This window comes from Nomascus leucogenys, chromosome X (genome assembly GCF_006542625.1).
Source record: "Nomascus leucogenys isolate Asia chromosome X, Asia_NLE_v1, whole genome shotgun sequence".
In the NCBI taxonomy this organism is placed as follows: Eukaryota; Metazoa; Chordata; class Mammalia; order Primates; family Hylobatidae; genus Nomascus; species Nomascus leucogenys.
The window spans coordinates 12074940-12090685 of NC_044406.1; the positions used below are offsets into that span (position 1 = coordinate 12074940).

A 15746-nucleotide genomic window follows, 5' to 3' on the forward strand; every position below is an offset into this window, starting at 1 on the left:
CCAAGACACTCCCCATCCCCAATCTCCACGTAACTCCTGAGCTTGGAAGATAAACGAGGGAAATAGAGGAAGCAATGGAAAGTTCCAACTTTTGCCTGAAGTTTACTACTATCCCTACCAGTCATGGCATTAGAAATTTGAAGACACATCAACACACACTAGTATAGGAGAGCTTTATAACCCAGGCACGTTTTTTTCTGGGCGCATAAGCCCCTACACATCTGGGAAAGTGAGATGTCTTGGGGTATCCCTGGGCCCGCTGGACTTGTACTCTGTTTCTTGATGGTAGATGGGAACCCAGACTTAATTTTAACTGGCTAGGTACAATGAACGTGCCATACTGGGAGCTATGATAAAAACAAAACAAAAATCAAAACCACTGCCAACAAAAATCTTCATGGCTGGACGTTGTTATCCCTATTTAGAAAATCTTTTATTTCATTTGTATGGCAATATTTAAATGTATTTAAACATCGACAAAAGAAGTTTAATTGCTCAATTTGCCTTGGAGAATATCATGAAGTTTTCTGGAATCTGACCATAAACAAACATACTAAGAATTCTGGCACAGCATATTTTTGCAGAAAATAAGGAATCCTGTGAAGAAATACTACACTACTTACACAATCCCTGGAATGTTTTTAAATTAACTTCAGCTGTGGAGACGGCAATTTTCTGATTAATTTGATCAATGTAGACAGCAAGCTGTATAATGCATTAAAGAAACTGGGCAATTCAGCATTTAGCTCAGACTCCCACAGCTCAGGGCTTCCACACCACAGAGACTTGTTCACCTACATTAGCATTTCCCTGTCTCAAGACTCGGTTCCCTGAGCCTCATATGTGCAAAATATTGTTTAGGAAGAGACAGAGAAAGAGTGAGAGAGAAGCTGGCCAGTCCATCTAGACCTTCCAAGGTGGCAGAGGATGTTGATGGGATTAGTACGGTCCAAAATTAGATATTCTATTTCTTTTCTTTTCTTTTTTTTTTTGAGATGGAGTCTCACTCTGTTGCCCAGGCTGGAGTGCAGTGGCACAATCTCAGCTCACTGCAAGCAGTGCCTCCCGAGCTCACGCCATTCTCCTGCCTCAGCCTCCTGAGTAGCTGGGACTACAGGCCCTGCTACCACGCCCAGCTAATTTTTTGTATTTTTAGTAGAGACGGGGTTTCACCATGTTAGCCAGGATGGTCTCGATCTCCTAACCTCTTGATCCGCCCACCTCGGCCTCCCAAAGTGCTGGGATTACAGGCATGAGCCACTGCGCCCGGCCGAGTTGATTCTTAAACAATTACTTCCATTTTTTAACAAATGAGAGTGATGTAGATTTGATGGCAGATCTCCTATATCTTTCAACAGAACTATAACGCTAAGATGCTTTTGTGACTGGGAAAGGAATTTCTTACAGTGGATAAGAAATCTTAATTTATTAACAAAGTTAATAAATTTTTGATGGCCCAAGTGTTAGTCATTAACATTTGGGGGAGTTTTATAAGTAACACTTTATACGACATAAAAAACAATGATTTGGGAGAAATTAATACACCTCAGATTTCTCAGTTTCACCTTTTCACCTGAAAGCAGGCATGTGAAAGCAATAAAGGTTGAGAAAATGAGGATTTCTCTGGAGAGTTGTGGTAATGTCAAACAGTATATGAATTTCATCTTCTGGTAACTTTCTCCTGTTAGTTAACCCCAGGCAGTATTCTTTGCAATCCCAAGTAATTGACTTTGACTGGTACATATGAAGTAGGTTTGACCACCTGTACCAAGGACTCTCAGCTGGTTTCTGATTAGGCTTTTTAAAAATATCAGATTTCAACAAATTTCAATTTGGTTTTGTGTGATTTCACATCTAACTGTTTCAGAAATATTGTTGGAGCTTAGTGAGCTCACCCTACTTCTAAGGAGGCTGTTTTGTGTATTACAAAATTCTTGATATTTCCAACTGCTTGAAATCTACCTGTCACTGTCTGGAGCCTGCAGGAGGGACACAGGCCTTTTTCTTTTGCCCTCTGCTGTTTCCCTGCCCCTTCTCTATCCCACCATTCCCCTGCTGCCCTTCTCACTCCTCTGCTCCTAACACACACCACGATCTACGCTCAAATTTTCAGACCACCAACTCCCCATGTTCTTAATGGTGCTGTCCTTGGCACAGGCTATTTTTTTCTGCCTGGAACACCTTCCCCACCATACAGCCTCCTCCCACTTCTCCTAAGTTCCATGGCTAAGTTCCATTCATATTGAGCCCCATATCCTCCAGAACACCCCTCACCCACCCATCCCAATGTACTAACTTCCATATCTCCCCCTAGCTCCTGAGAACTTGCCCCTTTGGTAGGGTCATATGTTGGAGTATAATGGGGCTTCTCTCATATACCTCCTGTAGTCTCAGTGCCTAGTACAGTGCCTGATCTGTGTAGTTACTTAATAAATTTTGGGTAGACAAATGGATAAATGAGTTGGTGAATAGCTTGGTGAAGTGTGTTCCCCTCTGGCTTCTAATACCAATGAAATACTCAGTTTTTCTTGGCCTTAGTTTCTTCATGCACAAAATGATAGGTTGGAACCAGATGATATCTAAGGTCGCTTTCTTTAAGGTGAAATTCTATGATAATCTCCCCTTAGAGTGAACATTTGTTCCTACAAACATAAAAAAGGAAGGTCACATGGAACCTGTGACAGCTATGAGGATGCGCCTCGCAGACATCCAACTGCAGGGAGCATAATTGACCCAGGGTCCCAACTACTCTGCTCTTGGAAATCCAGCACCACTTTCAAGTGAGGCTGCAACTCCCACAGGCTGCTCCCACCAGTGACTGAGCGTGGCAGGGATACTAAGGCAAGTCCTTCTGTGGGAAACGTGGCTCTCCTCTGAAGATCAACACATCTGATAATATTAATCCTACTACTACTACTAATAAAAGCAATCAATTAGGGAGCATTTACTGTGTTAGTCACCATTCAAAACCCTTTACATATATTTAATGATTTCATTATCACAAATACCCTTAAGGTAAATATTGTTGTTTTCCCTGTTTTAGAAAAGAGATAGCTAAGGCATAGAAAGACAAAGTAACTTGCTGAAGGTCAGAGTTAATATATAGTAGAGCCAGAATTCAAACCCAGAAAGGAGACCATAGTCCTGACCACCATGTTATGCAGCCTCTCAACATTCAGAGTTGATCCCACTCTCTTACTAGAAAAACTCTCCTTATTTGGCTTTCCCAACAGTGTACTAACCTGGTGTTCCTCTGAGCATTGCCTAGGCCTCTTTCTGGACCTTTCTGCTCTTTGGTCCATCTCTTACGTGCTGGTGTCCTTGGGGCTGTGCCCTAAGCCTCCTTCTTTTCTTAAACTATATCCACTTCTGTAGAATCAGTTACCATCTACCTGCAGATAATTCCCAAATATAGTTCTGCTTCCTGGACTCCTCACCCAAATATCCAACTTCCTACTCAACACCTCTTCTAGGTTGTCCATCTGAGTACTCAAAATCAGCATGTGCCAAAGAGAATTCATCATCTATCCTATTCCCTAACACGTTCCTCCACCCATATTCCTCATTCCAGAAATACAGTGCTACCATCTACCCGATGGTGCATCCCTCTGACACTCTATATCCCATCGACTAGGATATAAGCTCCACGAGGACAGAAATCTTATTTCCCTTTTGGTTGCTGATGAACTTCTGGAAACTAGCCCAGTGTCTGATACATTATAGGCACTCAATAAATACTTGTTGAATGAATAAATGACTCTAATCCATTACCAAATATTTCGGTCCCACTTTGATGCCATTCATTTCTCCTTACCTCCACTGCTTCTGCTCCAGTCCAAGCAACCAGAATCTATCTTCTGAGCCAACTGGTATCTTTTCTTCCATTCTGTCTCCCTCCAGTTATCTTCCAGACTGCTTTCGTGGTACTATTTTTCAAAAGAAAAACCTTATCAAATAACATTCCTACTTAAAACCCTTCAGTGCTGTTCTACTGCCATTAAGATATAAAACCCAAAGCCCTAAGGTGATTCACAAGACCCTCTGTGATGTAGCCTCTGCCCACCTCTTGGGGCTCATCTCTCACAAGCTGACTCCTCCCTCCCTTTGTTCTAATACTCTGGTCATCTACTCATTCCTCAAGCACAAGCATGGTGTCTTTTACCTCTTACTCTGCACTCATTCTATTCCCTTTGCCTCTAATATTCTTTCACTTTATGTGGTTGAACCCTGTTTGTCTTAAGTCTAATTGAAAGTTTGCACCTTCAAAGGGAACATCTGGGACCCTTTAGACTGGATTATATTTCTTTGATTTAAGCTTCTGTAATAGACTGAATATATTGAGTGCCTCTTTTACCCTGAACCCCTTGTCTAAAAGCTCATGAGTAGGGGACCCTCTATGCCAGGATTATAAGTGTATCCTCAGCACCTAGCACTATAGTCCATACATATTAATGCCCTATTGAGGATTATACTGATTTTTTTTCGGCATCAGGAAATAGGTAAGGTCCTTCCTATTGTGATTGGGGAGGATATTGCTTGCAAACCTGCAGTCAAGAAGTTGACAGATCGTCTCTAAGATTTTGTTGCTGGGTTGAATTCTAATTAAATGAATCCCACATTTCTTATAAAAATATGAAATTAAAATTCCAAAGGCAGAATTTCCCCCTATACAGCTTTTCTTTCATCATGTTTTCTTTTGAAATCCAACTCAAATGTCACCTACCCTGTGACATTTTCCTCCTCTTTCCCAGGCAAGTTTAGTTCCTCTCCATTCTGCTCCCCCAGGCATCAGCTTCATGTTGTTAAAGGAAGAGGTAAAAGCAGATTGTAGTACTTTGTCAAGGTTTGTCACAGATGTGTATGGTTAAGAAATGGACTTACTGTGTATCTATGTGGAAGGGTTTTTTCACCAAGGTATGGGGATAGTTGTTTTTACCAAAAAATTTCTATCTTGTGTTCAAATCTTAAAAACATCAAAACAAATAATCCAATTAAAAAATAGGCAAAGGACCTGAATAGACATTTATCCAAAGAAGATATATAAATGGTCTATAAACACATGAAAGACAATATCATTAGCCATCAGAGAAATGCACATCAAAACAAGATGCTACTTCTCAAGCATTAGAATGTCTAGAGTTTTTAAAAATGAACAATAACAAGTGCTGGTGAGGATGTGGAGAAATTGGAACTCTCATATATTGCTGATGGGCAAGTAAAATGATATAGCCATGTTGGAAAACAGTCGGGCAGTTCTTTAGAAAGTTAAATATACAACTATCATGTGTCTTTGTCAGTCCAGGCTGCTATAACAAATTACCATAGGTTGGGTGGCTTATAAACAATAGAAATGTATTTCTCACCATTCTGAAGGCTGGAATTCCAAGACTAGGGTGTCAGCATGGTCAGGTTCTGGTGAGGGCATTCTTTTGGGTTGCAGGCTGCCAACTTCTCAAGCTCTCTAGCCTTTTCTGATTAGGGCACTAATCCCATTCATAAAGGCTCCACCCCCATGACCTAATTACCTCCCAAAGACCCCACCACCAAATACCATCACATTGGGATTAGGGTTTCAATATATGAATTTTGGAGGACACAAACATTCTGTCCATTGCACCATACGACCCAACAATTCCACTCCTGGGTACACACCCAAGAGAAATTAAAACATATGTCCACACAAAAACTTGTGCACCAATGTTCATAGCAACATTATTCATGATGACCAAAAGGTGGAAACAACTTAAATGTCCATCAACTGATGAGTGGATGAATAAAATGTGGTATATCCATATTATGGAATATTATTCAGCAATAAAAAGAAATACAGTACTGTTACAAGCTACAACATGGATCAAACTTGAAAACATACTAAGTTAAAGAAGCCAGATACAGAAGGCTGCATATTGTGTGATTCTATTTGTATGAAACATCCAGAATAGGCAAATCCAGAGACAAAAAGCAGATTTGTGGTTGCCAGGGGATGAAGGGAGGAGTTAGTTAAGATTAACTGCTCATAGGTATAGGTTTTATTTTTGGGGTGATGGAAATATTCTGGAACGAAATAGAAGTGATGAGTACATAATATAGTGAAAATACTAAAAACCACTGAAGTGTATACTTTAAGATGGTGAATTTTACATTATGTAAATTATATCTCAATTTTTAAAATACTAAAATAAAATTATTAAGACATCATTGTATTTGTACTGGCACTTATTTACTCAGCATATTTTATGGTTAGTCGCCCATAGTTTCTTCTTTTTTACTGATACAAAATATTTTACGTATTTATGGGGTACATGTAAGTGTTACATGCATAGATTATATCATGATCCAGTTGTGGTACTTGGAGTATCCATCAAATACTCAAATGCCTTGAGTATTTACCATTTCTATGTGTTGGTAACATTTCACATCCTCTCTTCTAGCTACCTGGAAATTTACAATGCATTGTTGCTAACTGTAGTCACCCTACTGTGCTACAGAATATTGGAGTTTATCATAGGTTCTTTGGAAACTGTTAGTTAGGCGCAGACTGGGTCAAAATTGTGGTATCCCTTGCAGAATTGTTAGGAATATATAAATTAGACTAGACAGATGGCTGCATTATTTCTCAGTCAAAACTCTTTAGCAGAGCATTTTAATAATATTTAGCATGCTATCCTATACTTGAATGCATATGTTTCCAATGGACTGTGAACTTAAGAGAGCAAAGACCAGGCCCTTTTCATCACTGTGCTCTATGTGCCTAAGACAGTACTTGGAACATAGCAAATGCACAATAAATGTTTTGCTTTAAAGTACTACTACTTAATGAAAGAAAAGTTTACCTTCCAGGGAACATTTGGCAATGTCTGGAGACATTTTTGATTGTCAGAACTAGAGGGGTGTGTGCTACTGGCATCTGTAGATAAAGACCATTGTTAAATATCCTACAATGCACAGGACACCTCCCAACAACAAACAATGATCTGGCCCAAAATATCAGTTGTGTAGAAGTTGAGAAACCCTATTCTAAATGTTTGAGTGACTTATGAATCCCTAAAATTAATTCCATTAAAAAATGAAAAAAAAGTCCCCTTCAAGAAAAAGTAAATGTTAAAATCATCCTCGCATTTGGTGCTCTCAGTAAATGAAATGTCTCAGACCATATCTTTATAGCTCTTAACTGAGTAATCACATTTGTGGGAGAGGCAGATCATGAGGGAAATCTACAAGGTTGTTTAACTTCCCGACCTTGACTTAGATATTATTAACTTGCATAAAGTTCAGTTCTGTAGCAGAAAGCACATGGTAAAATGTGCATTCCTTTGTCTGTTAAAGAGCCCAGGAAACATTTTTACAGTGTATTTAATATGTGTAAGGAAATAATCACAGCTCTCCACTAAACATACAATGCAAGTATTTTCCTTCAAAGTCTGGTAGCAACCCTGTCCAATACCAGGACAGTAAGGAGGTAAACATGCAGTGAGCTTCATCCATGGCGGCACTACTTGGGGGCACTTGGTGGGGGACAGGGGGCTCACCTTTTTCAGGTGTCTAGATCAGGCAAGCTACAGCCTGCGGGCCAAAGCTAGGTGATCCCCTCTTTATAAACAGCCCATGAGCAAAGAACAGTTTTTACATTTTTAAATGTTAGAAGATGGAGCAAAAGGAGAATACTATATCATGACACAGGAAAATTACATGCTATTCAAATTTCAGTGTCCATAAATAAAGTTTTATTGGAACACAATCATGCCCATCTGTTTACCATTGCCTATGGCTGCTTTTGTACTTGGACAGATATCTTATGGCCCTACAAAGCCTAAAATACTTACCATCTGGCTTTTTACCGAAAATGTTTGCCGATCTCTGCTCTAAAATTAAGCAGTTTAGCAAATTGGGTTTCCAGGAGGTCATGTGGAATGGGAACAAGCTCTAGGCTAGAATTCCCAACACCTAGCTCTGCTGGGGATGTGACTCCACTCCATTGGACTGGAGTTTCCTCCTCTGTAACATGAGAGGGCTTTGCTGAGCGAGCCCTTCCAGCTCTTAATCATCTATCGTGTATGTTGATTCCAGTCTATTCAATGGTTCCCAGGTGCCAGTGGGGTAAAAGTGCAGAGCTCTGGTCTGGGACAAAGCCACAGGATCAGAAAGTCACTGAAATAGACAAAGAACTGGATAGTTGCTGTGTGTATATAGAGCAGATCTGAAAAGTGGCACTCTACAAGGTTCAGAAACATACATTTTGGACATCTTCATGTGCCCTAGTTTTATAGATTATGTAACCCAATTCTTTTAACCATGGGGAAGAAGGAAATGGTTGAAACTAATTATTGAGGAAGGCTGGCAACCCCAAAATTCAGGTTTTCAAAATCTAATTTAGCACTTACTGCAGGTTCGTTGAAATTAACCAGGTAATTGACATCTCTGGTTCTTTTAGCAGTAGGGAAGTTTCTGTTGTCTTTTCTATTTTCTCAATACTAACATGTAGTTCTTTATCTGCAGTGCAAGGCATCACGGGTTGTTAGCATCGGCACGTCAGCCTGGGGTCTGTCACTATGGAACTAGACTGGCCTGCTGCTACGGCTGGAGAAGAAACAGCAAGGGAGTCTGTGAAGGTAATTTTGTAAAAACTCAGACCCTGCACTTGGATCAGGGCCCTTAGGTTTTTATCTGTCACACCATGAACTGCCACAAAATTGCCAGTGGATCTCTTAGGCAAGGACATGCATAACTACCAATAACCAAGGTCTGCTTCCTATGAGATCTCTTCCCAGACAAAATGTGGCTGACGCCATTATACTTGGCATGATTTATTTTAGAAGACTGTCTTGTCAATTATTTTTGTGATTATCTTAGTGAGTATGACTGGGTTGTTTGTTTTCAGTTTTCTTTTTAGTCTAAAGGAACTAAGATGGGCAAAAGCAGGCCAGTAAATTTCTCCTCTAATTATAGTTTAAGTGATTTCCAATGAAATAAACTTTTAAATTATTAATCACCCAACCAGTAGGCTTCAGCCACAAAATAAATACACCTTTTAGCTTATAGATTTGTAACTCACATTTTTAAAATCCATACTGCCAATTTCTAAATGTTTTCAAGGTACATATGCATATATGCAAAGATTTTAAGTATTTTGCTGATTTTTTTGTACATTGCAAACCAAGGAACCATAATTTGCCTTGGACATTGTTTCTCAGACTATGTGTTAGGAACTCCAAGAGAGGCCTCTGATCATTTCAAGGAGGTTGGGGAGGGCAGAGATGAGCATAAAGTTTTTGCCTTGTTTTTCTTTTTATGACTTTCCATAACGACCAACACTGGCAGTGTAGCAGAACCAAATCCACATTCCTCCTGACTGTCTCACCAGGGGTGTATTCCTTCAGGGCAGTAGTCTACTCTCACTGTCCCTGTGTCCTTCAGTAGGTAGCATGTGCCTCATCCTAAGTTATTTATCTATTGAATGGGATAACAATACAATTGCAGGTCCCATAAAAGCACTAACATGTTAGCTATTTTTAGGAATAACAATGCTACCTTCTTTTTGCTGGTCTGTTCCTGCCCCAACCTCCTTCTCTCTGGCTGGTTAAAAAATATCTGGATTGACCATAAGTGGGGTCAGAACTTGATAATATCCAAAATCTATAGAACAATAGAAAACGTTGATATTGTTCCCACATGTTCCATATTATGCAAAACCTTCTGCCATCACAGTTTGCTTGTGACAAGATGACAAGAGCATAAAAATACTAGACAAAAACAAAGATCATCATTGCCCACTTAGATAAAGGAAGTTAGAATATCCTCCTGGGACTTGTGTCAATTAAAAGGGTGGGTCCTCATCCTGATTGGATTGATAGTGTCATGATCAAGGGCATTGAGAACCAGACTGACGTGGGTGACCTTGGGCAAGCTAGCTAAGGTAAGCTAGCAAAGGCTCAATTTCCTCCTCTGCAACATGGAGAGAGCAATACCTACCTCTGAGGGTAAGGAGTGTATGCATTAAAGGGTGAGTTCATTACCTGGCATGCATAGAAAATACCTCATAAATTACCATTCCTTCAGGAAGGACCAATAATTCTCATCACAGACTTCTCATCATTAAAGCACCAGGTGATGGGGGGATTAAATGTGGCTTTATTCTTTTGCTAGACACAACATAACACATTTTTATTTGAAGTCAGTCAGGTGGAAAGGGGCAAAAACCACGTGAAACACATGATTTAGAATCTCTCTTACAGTTGCACGAACATCAGCGACTACTGCCATAAAACTTGTAAGACCCAGCATGTCGCTGGTGAATAAATGAAGGCAAGGTTTGGCTTTCAGGAAGGGCTTTTCTGTAACTGGATAAGAGCAGTTTGGCCATGACCCACGCAGCCAATCACATTCTCAATGCTTTCAGGGACTGTATAATACCACAGGCATGAAAGAATTTAAAGCAAGATGTTAAAAGGGCAAGTGCAGGGGGTTCAAGCAAAATGCTCACTATGCAAGTTTTGCAAGCTGAAGAGACGGTCAGCACACCTACTGCTCCAGTCAAATGTTCAGGTCTTAAATTGCAATGATTTTTAGATCTAAAATATGTATCATCATATGTAACAAACCTGCACATTGTGCACATGTACCCTAAAACCTAAAGTATAATAATAAAAAGAAAAAAAAAAGAAATAAAAAAATGTTTACTGCAAAAATAAAATAAAATAAAATATGTATCATGTTTTATCCAATTTGCATGGTCCTTCTTGATGGTAAAGTCATGTTTCTTGAAGCACCAAATAACAGGGTAGTTATTCCCTGATTGCTGGGTTTCTGATTTCTAAGCCAGAGTTGTGGGATGCATGATAATAAGAATACACATCAACTTGCCCCAACAAGGAGAGCCAGACCCCAGGCTGTGAGGTCACAGTCTACCCAGGCCTTCCCCTCTGTCCGTCTATTTGCCCTTCACTCCTCTTGAAGCCCTGCCTCTATGTATCCTGGAGTTTTCCAGCTCTCAGCCTCTACCCTGTCTAAATCTCCTCCCAAGGCAGGGTCTCATCAGTTCGATATCATTAACCTTAAAATGTATGCCATTTCACTGAGATGAGATACAGAGTTGTCCATGAACAAGTACCTGATGAAAAGCTTCAGATAGAGAAGTTTGGGGGAGAACTAAATAAGACTTTTACTTTGTCTAAAGCATGCTTCAATCTCAGGCCATTTTAAACACAAACTGAATTTCCCTTGCTGTCAACTGGCTGTTCAAGTCACAGATCCAAAGTTACTGTAAACTGAATACATCTTACTGAAGCTTTAACCTTATAGCAAGGGTATTATTCACCATTTCTCCTATGTTCTATTTGGCATTTATGCTGGGCTTTCCTGTCTGGACCACACTGGAAATCAGTTTCCAGGGAACAACTAGAGGTCTTCAGGGCTAAAAAAAAATAAAAATAAAAAAGATTTATTTTTCTAACATCTGAATTTAAAGTTGCAACTCCAAGTACATATCCATAATAAAGTAGACACTGGAAATTAAATTCTCTCTCTTTTGTCTCTAAAAGTGGAAAAACTTTGCTGGGGAAGCATTTTTCCCTTATGATTTGTTCAGGGCCATAAAATGTTCCCCCGTTAAAAGTTCTACAGTAATTACTTTATTCATTATCCAAAAATATTCAAATATTTAACATGTTTACAACACTATATTAAATGCTACAGGGGAAACAATGATGAATGTTTTAAGTCCCTGTCCTGAAGGCACTTGGAAACAAGTAGTGGATGAAAGACAAGCACTGTAGCCAAATATATGCCTCATTATTTAATAAGACAAAAACTGATCAGTTGCACAGGAGAGGCCTGCCAAAGTTCTGTGGAGTTCTCGAAGTTGAGTGGGCATTCATAGGTGGCTGGAGAAATCTGTAAAGGCTTTTAGAAGAAGGGGCCATGCAAGGTGGTCCTTGAAGAATGGGGAGGATATTAACTACTGGAAACCCAGGGAAGAATATCCTAGGGAGGGGGTAGGAAAAGGCGGAAAGTAAAGGGTAGGTCTAGAGAATAGCAAGCAATGTCTTTTGCCCACAGTGTTGCCTTTGTTGGGGGTGGGGGTGGGCCGAAAAAGAAGGTGGAGGCCAGATCAGGCTAGGTTTGTATTTTTTTTTTTTTTTTTTTACAGAGTCTTGCTTTGTCTCCCAGGCTGGAGTGCAGCAGCGCAATCTCAGCTCACTGCAACCTCTGCCTCCTGTGTTCAAGTGATTCTCCTGCCTCAGTCTCCCAAGTAGCTAGGATTACAGGTGCCTGCCACCACGCCTGGCTAATTTTTGTATTTTTAGTAGAGATGCGGTTTTACCATGTTGGCCAGGCTGGTCTCAAACTCCTGACCTCAGGTGATCCACCCTCCTCAGCCTCCCAAAGTGCTGGGATTACAGGCTGGAGCCACCATGCCTGGCCAGATCATGCTAGTTTGAACTTGGTTATGATACCTGTGCTGCATTCAGGAGGGAACAAAGATTATATTATGACCTCTGTGCAAGGCGTGGCATGATCAGAGCTATGCTTTTGGACTATTAGTTTAATGTCGTGTCTGACATCAACTTTGCTAGGAGCAGAGACTGAAAGGGGGATTCTTGTACAAATATTCCATTGAAAGGTATCTTAGGAGCAATTTGCAAGGGAGTGAGGGAGCATGGGAAGGGGCTAGGCAGAGATATGGTTTCAGAAGAAGTCTAGCTTCAGCCTGATCCCACAGGGACCTCTAGGGCATTAATTGCACCAGAGTTTGTCCTGCCATGAAACAAGGAACTAGGCTGTTACACTCCTGCATCAGTGAGGCATTGGTCACAAGCTGTGGTGGGGAAAGCAGGGAGAGAGAGGGATTCAGCATCATCTTCCAAGTATCTGTGGGCAAGGCAGTTCCCATTAGCTAGATAGATAGTTGTTCAATGAATGAGTTGGTGGTAGAAACAGGGATAGGATGTTGCAACTGAGTGGTCTGGAGACAAGAAAAAATAGACAACTGAATTTTTTGAGTCCAGGTAACTGGTAGAGGAATGATGATAATAACAAAAAATAGGATCTGGGGTTGTAGGGAAAGATGCTGGTATCTTTAAGAATAGGCTTTCTTAGAGGTGGACCTACTGTGAGCCAGGGGAATTGATGGATGGAGAAGTAGGCACCATTCCTGGGCAATTGCTGAGTCGTTCTTTCCTATTATGGCTATTTCTTGAGCTCCTACTGTATCCAGAAACTGCTGAGAGTCCTTGATACCCTAAAAGTCTCCTTTCTCTCTCATATATTATATCCTCTCCCTTTCTACTCTTGGGGCTTTCCCATTTTCCTTTTTTCCTATCTACTGCTTTTTCTCCTTATAACCTCCCTGTGAGCTGGAATGAAACTGTCCATCATCTTTGACTATTTGTTTTCTTGCCCCCAACTGAATCGGCGATAACATCTTACCCCTGTTGTTTTTCCTTCCACTTTATTCATTGAACAAATATTGTCTACTTTGTGTCAGGAGTTGGGATACAGAAGTGAATAAGATAGAAAAACAAATCCTACCTTTGTCATGCTTTCTCATGCCTCCATCATCAACCTCATCATCATCATGATGCTTTTAGTTCCCATCCTTAGGGCTAGAAGTAGCACCTTCCTGCCTCCAATCTGTTGGTTATTCAGTCTGACTGATAATACGCAGCATTAAAAAGATTTTGATCATTTAAAAGAGAAATGGAGAAAATATGGAGGAGATGAAACGAGGCAAGAGACGGAAGGGGAATGACCTTGGCATTTGCCCAGGGTTACTCTGGAGTCTCTTCCAGTTCCAACATTTTACTTATTTTATTAAATCTTTTGTGTTTGTATGCAAAACTGGCTGACTGTGGTCTGGAAGGCTTTATATTTCACTGAATACCACTGGAAGTTTGGCATTGCCGAGCAAAGTCACACTAAACTTGCATGCGTTGGATGGGGGTGTGGTGGGTGGGGGCGGGGGTGGGGTAATCTCATTCACAAGAAAAATACTTTCCAGTGTCTGAAACGTGAAAACAGATTCAAAGGGAGGCAGATTGTCCTCTGTATGTCCCCATGGAGTTCTCTGCCACACAGAACACAGCGAAGTTTTGCGTGCATTTCACTACACTAACTACTGTTCTTTTATCATCAAGACATCTTTTCCTTCCACAGCTACATGCGAACCTGGATGTAAGTTTGGTGAGTGCGTGGGACCAAACAAATGCAGATGCTTTCCAGGATACACCGGGAAAACCTGCAGTCAAGGTCAGTAAGGTAGCCCGGGGTCATAGTTCAAATTCAATCATTGCAGCAGGGCTGGCGATACAATATGGTATGCAGGATTTCTTAGGGTTTTTTTAAAGTCAAATCTTCAAATGAAGGTGCTTTCAGGACAAGTTTTTCAATCTCTTCTCCTTGAAAAATGTAAAAAGTCTGATGTTTTTGTCAAGATGCCCAATAAAAGGCCTTTTTTCTTTTCTTTTTTTTTTTAACTTTTTTAATAAGCTAAAGGTCTTTTATATTTTTTACTTTTTTATTTCATCTCTTTCCATAACACAGAAAAAAAGAGCCTTTTTAAAAAGTAAATAATTGTATTGCTTTTTAAACTACCTATGTGTTATAAGTATATTTTTATTTTTAAAAATCCAACAGTGCAAAAAAATATAAACTTTAAAGTGAGAGTGATCACCACTAGTTGTTACTATAAGCATAGTTAAGTTTGTCTTAGATCCTGGAAGTCTTTTTCTGTGATAGTACAAATGTAAGTATTTCTCATAGGCATCTTTGCATGTCAGCACACACAGAACTACTTTACATTTTTTAAGGCTGTATCCTAGTCCCTAGTGTGAATACTTTTATCCTTTATGCAAAAATATGCTTTATTTAACCGTTATCATTTATGTTGTCTCCAATTTTTTGCCATTACAAACAGTGCTAAATCTAACATTGTTCTATGCATAGCCCTGCTTTCCTGAATGAATATTTTTGTAGGAAAAATATTTAAAAGTGGAATTGTTGGGTTGAACGACGTGCATATTTTTATTATACTTCACATACTTTTTTTTTTTGAGACAGAGTCTCGCTCTGTCACCCAGGGTAGAGTGCAGTGGCGTGATCATGGCTCACTGCAACCTCAACCACCTGGGCTCTAGCAATCCTCCCATCTCAGCCTTCTGAGTAGCAGGGAGCACAGGCATACACCACCATGCCTGGCTACTTTTTGCAATTTTTGTATAGATGAGGTCCCACTACGTTGCCCAGGCTGGTCTTGAACTCCTGGGCTCAAGCCATCCTCCCGCCTTGCCCTCCCAAAGTGCTGGAATTAAAGGCTTAGCCACCACACCTGGCCTTGATATATCGTAATAGACAATTTATAACTTTCATCCTAAATCGTTTGTCTGAAAACATTAAAGAGATGATAATATCTGTAACAGTGTTTCTCAACCTGGGTAATTTTGTCTCCCAGGAAGAGTTGCCAGATAAAATACAGATACCCAGTTAGATTTAAATTTCGGATAAACAACAAATAATTTTATAGTATATGTTTGTTCAAAATAGTATATAGGGGATGTGAGGGTGATCTGGCTGTGACATCTGTCACCCCATTGCTCACCTGGGTTGATTTGGCTGATTTGGCTGGCTGGGCAGATGTCCCCTTCCTCCCTCACTGCTCCATGTGTGTCCCTCCTGAAGCTGCGTGCTTGGGCGGAGAGGACGGCTATCCCCGATAGAGGAGGACTTACCTTCAGTCAAGAGTATATTAGCTG

At 40.3% G+C, this 15746-nt stretch overlaps 1 protein-coding gene across 3 annotated transcripts in view; it reads left to right on the forward strand.

Moving 5' to 3' along the window:
• EGFL6 (EGF like domain multiple 6) overlaps positions 1–15746 on the forward strand; it is a 63372-nt gene that overhangs the window by 11303 nt on the left and 36323 nt on the right. For all 3 annotated transcript variants that reach the window (XM_003261034.3, XM_012500960.2, XM_003261035.3), the window contains exons 2-3: positions 8497–8609; positions 14152–14244. In XM_003261034.3, the coding sequence (XP_003261082.1) occupies positions 8497–8609; positions 14152–14244 (206 nt within the window). The remainder of the gene's footprint in view (positions 1–8496; positions 8610–14151; positions 14245–15746) is intronic.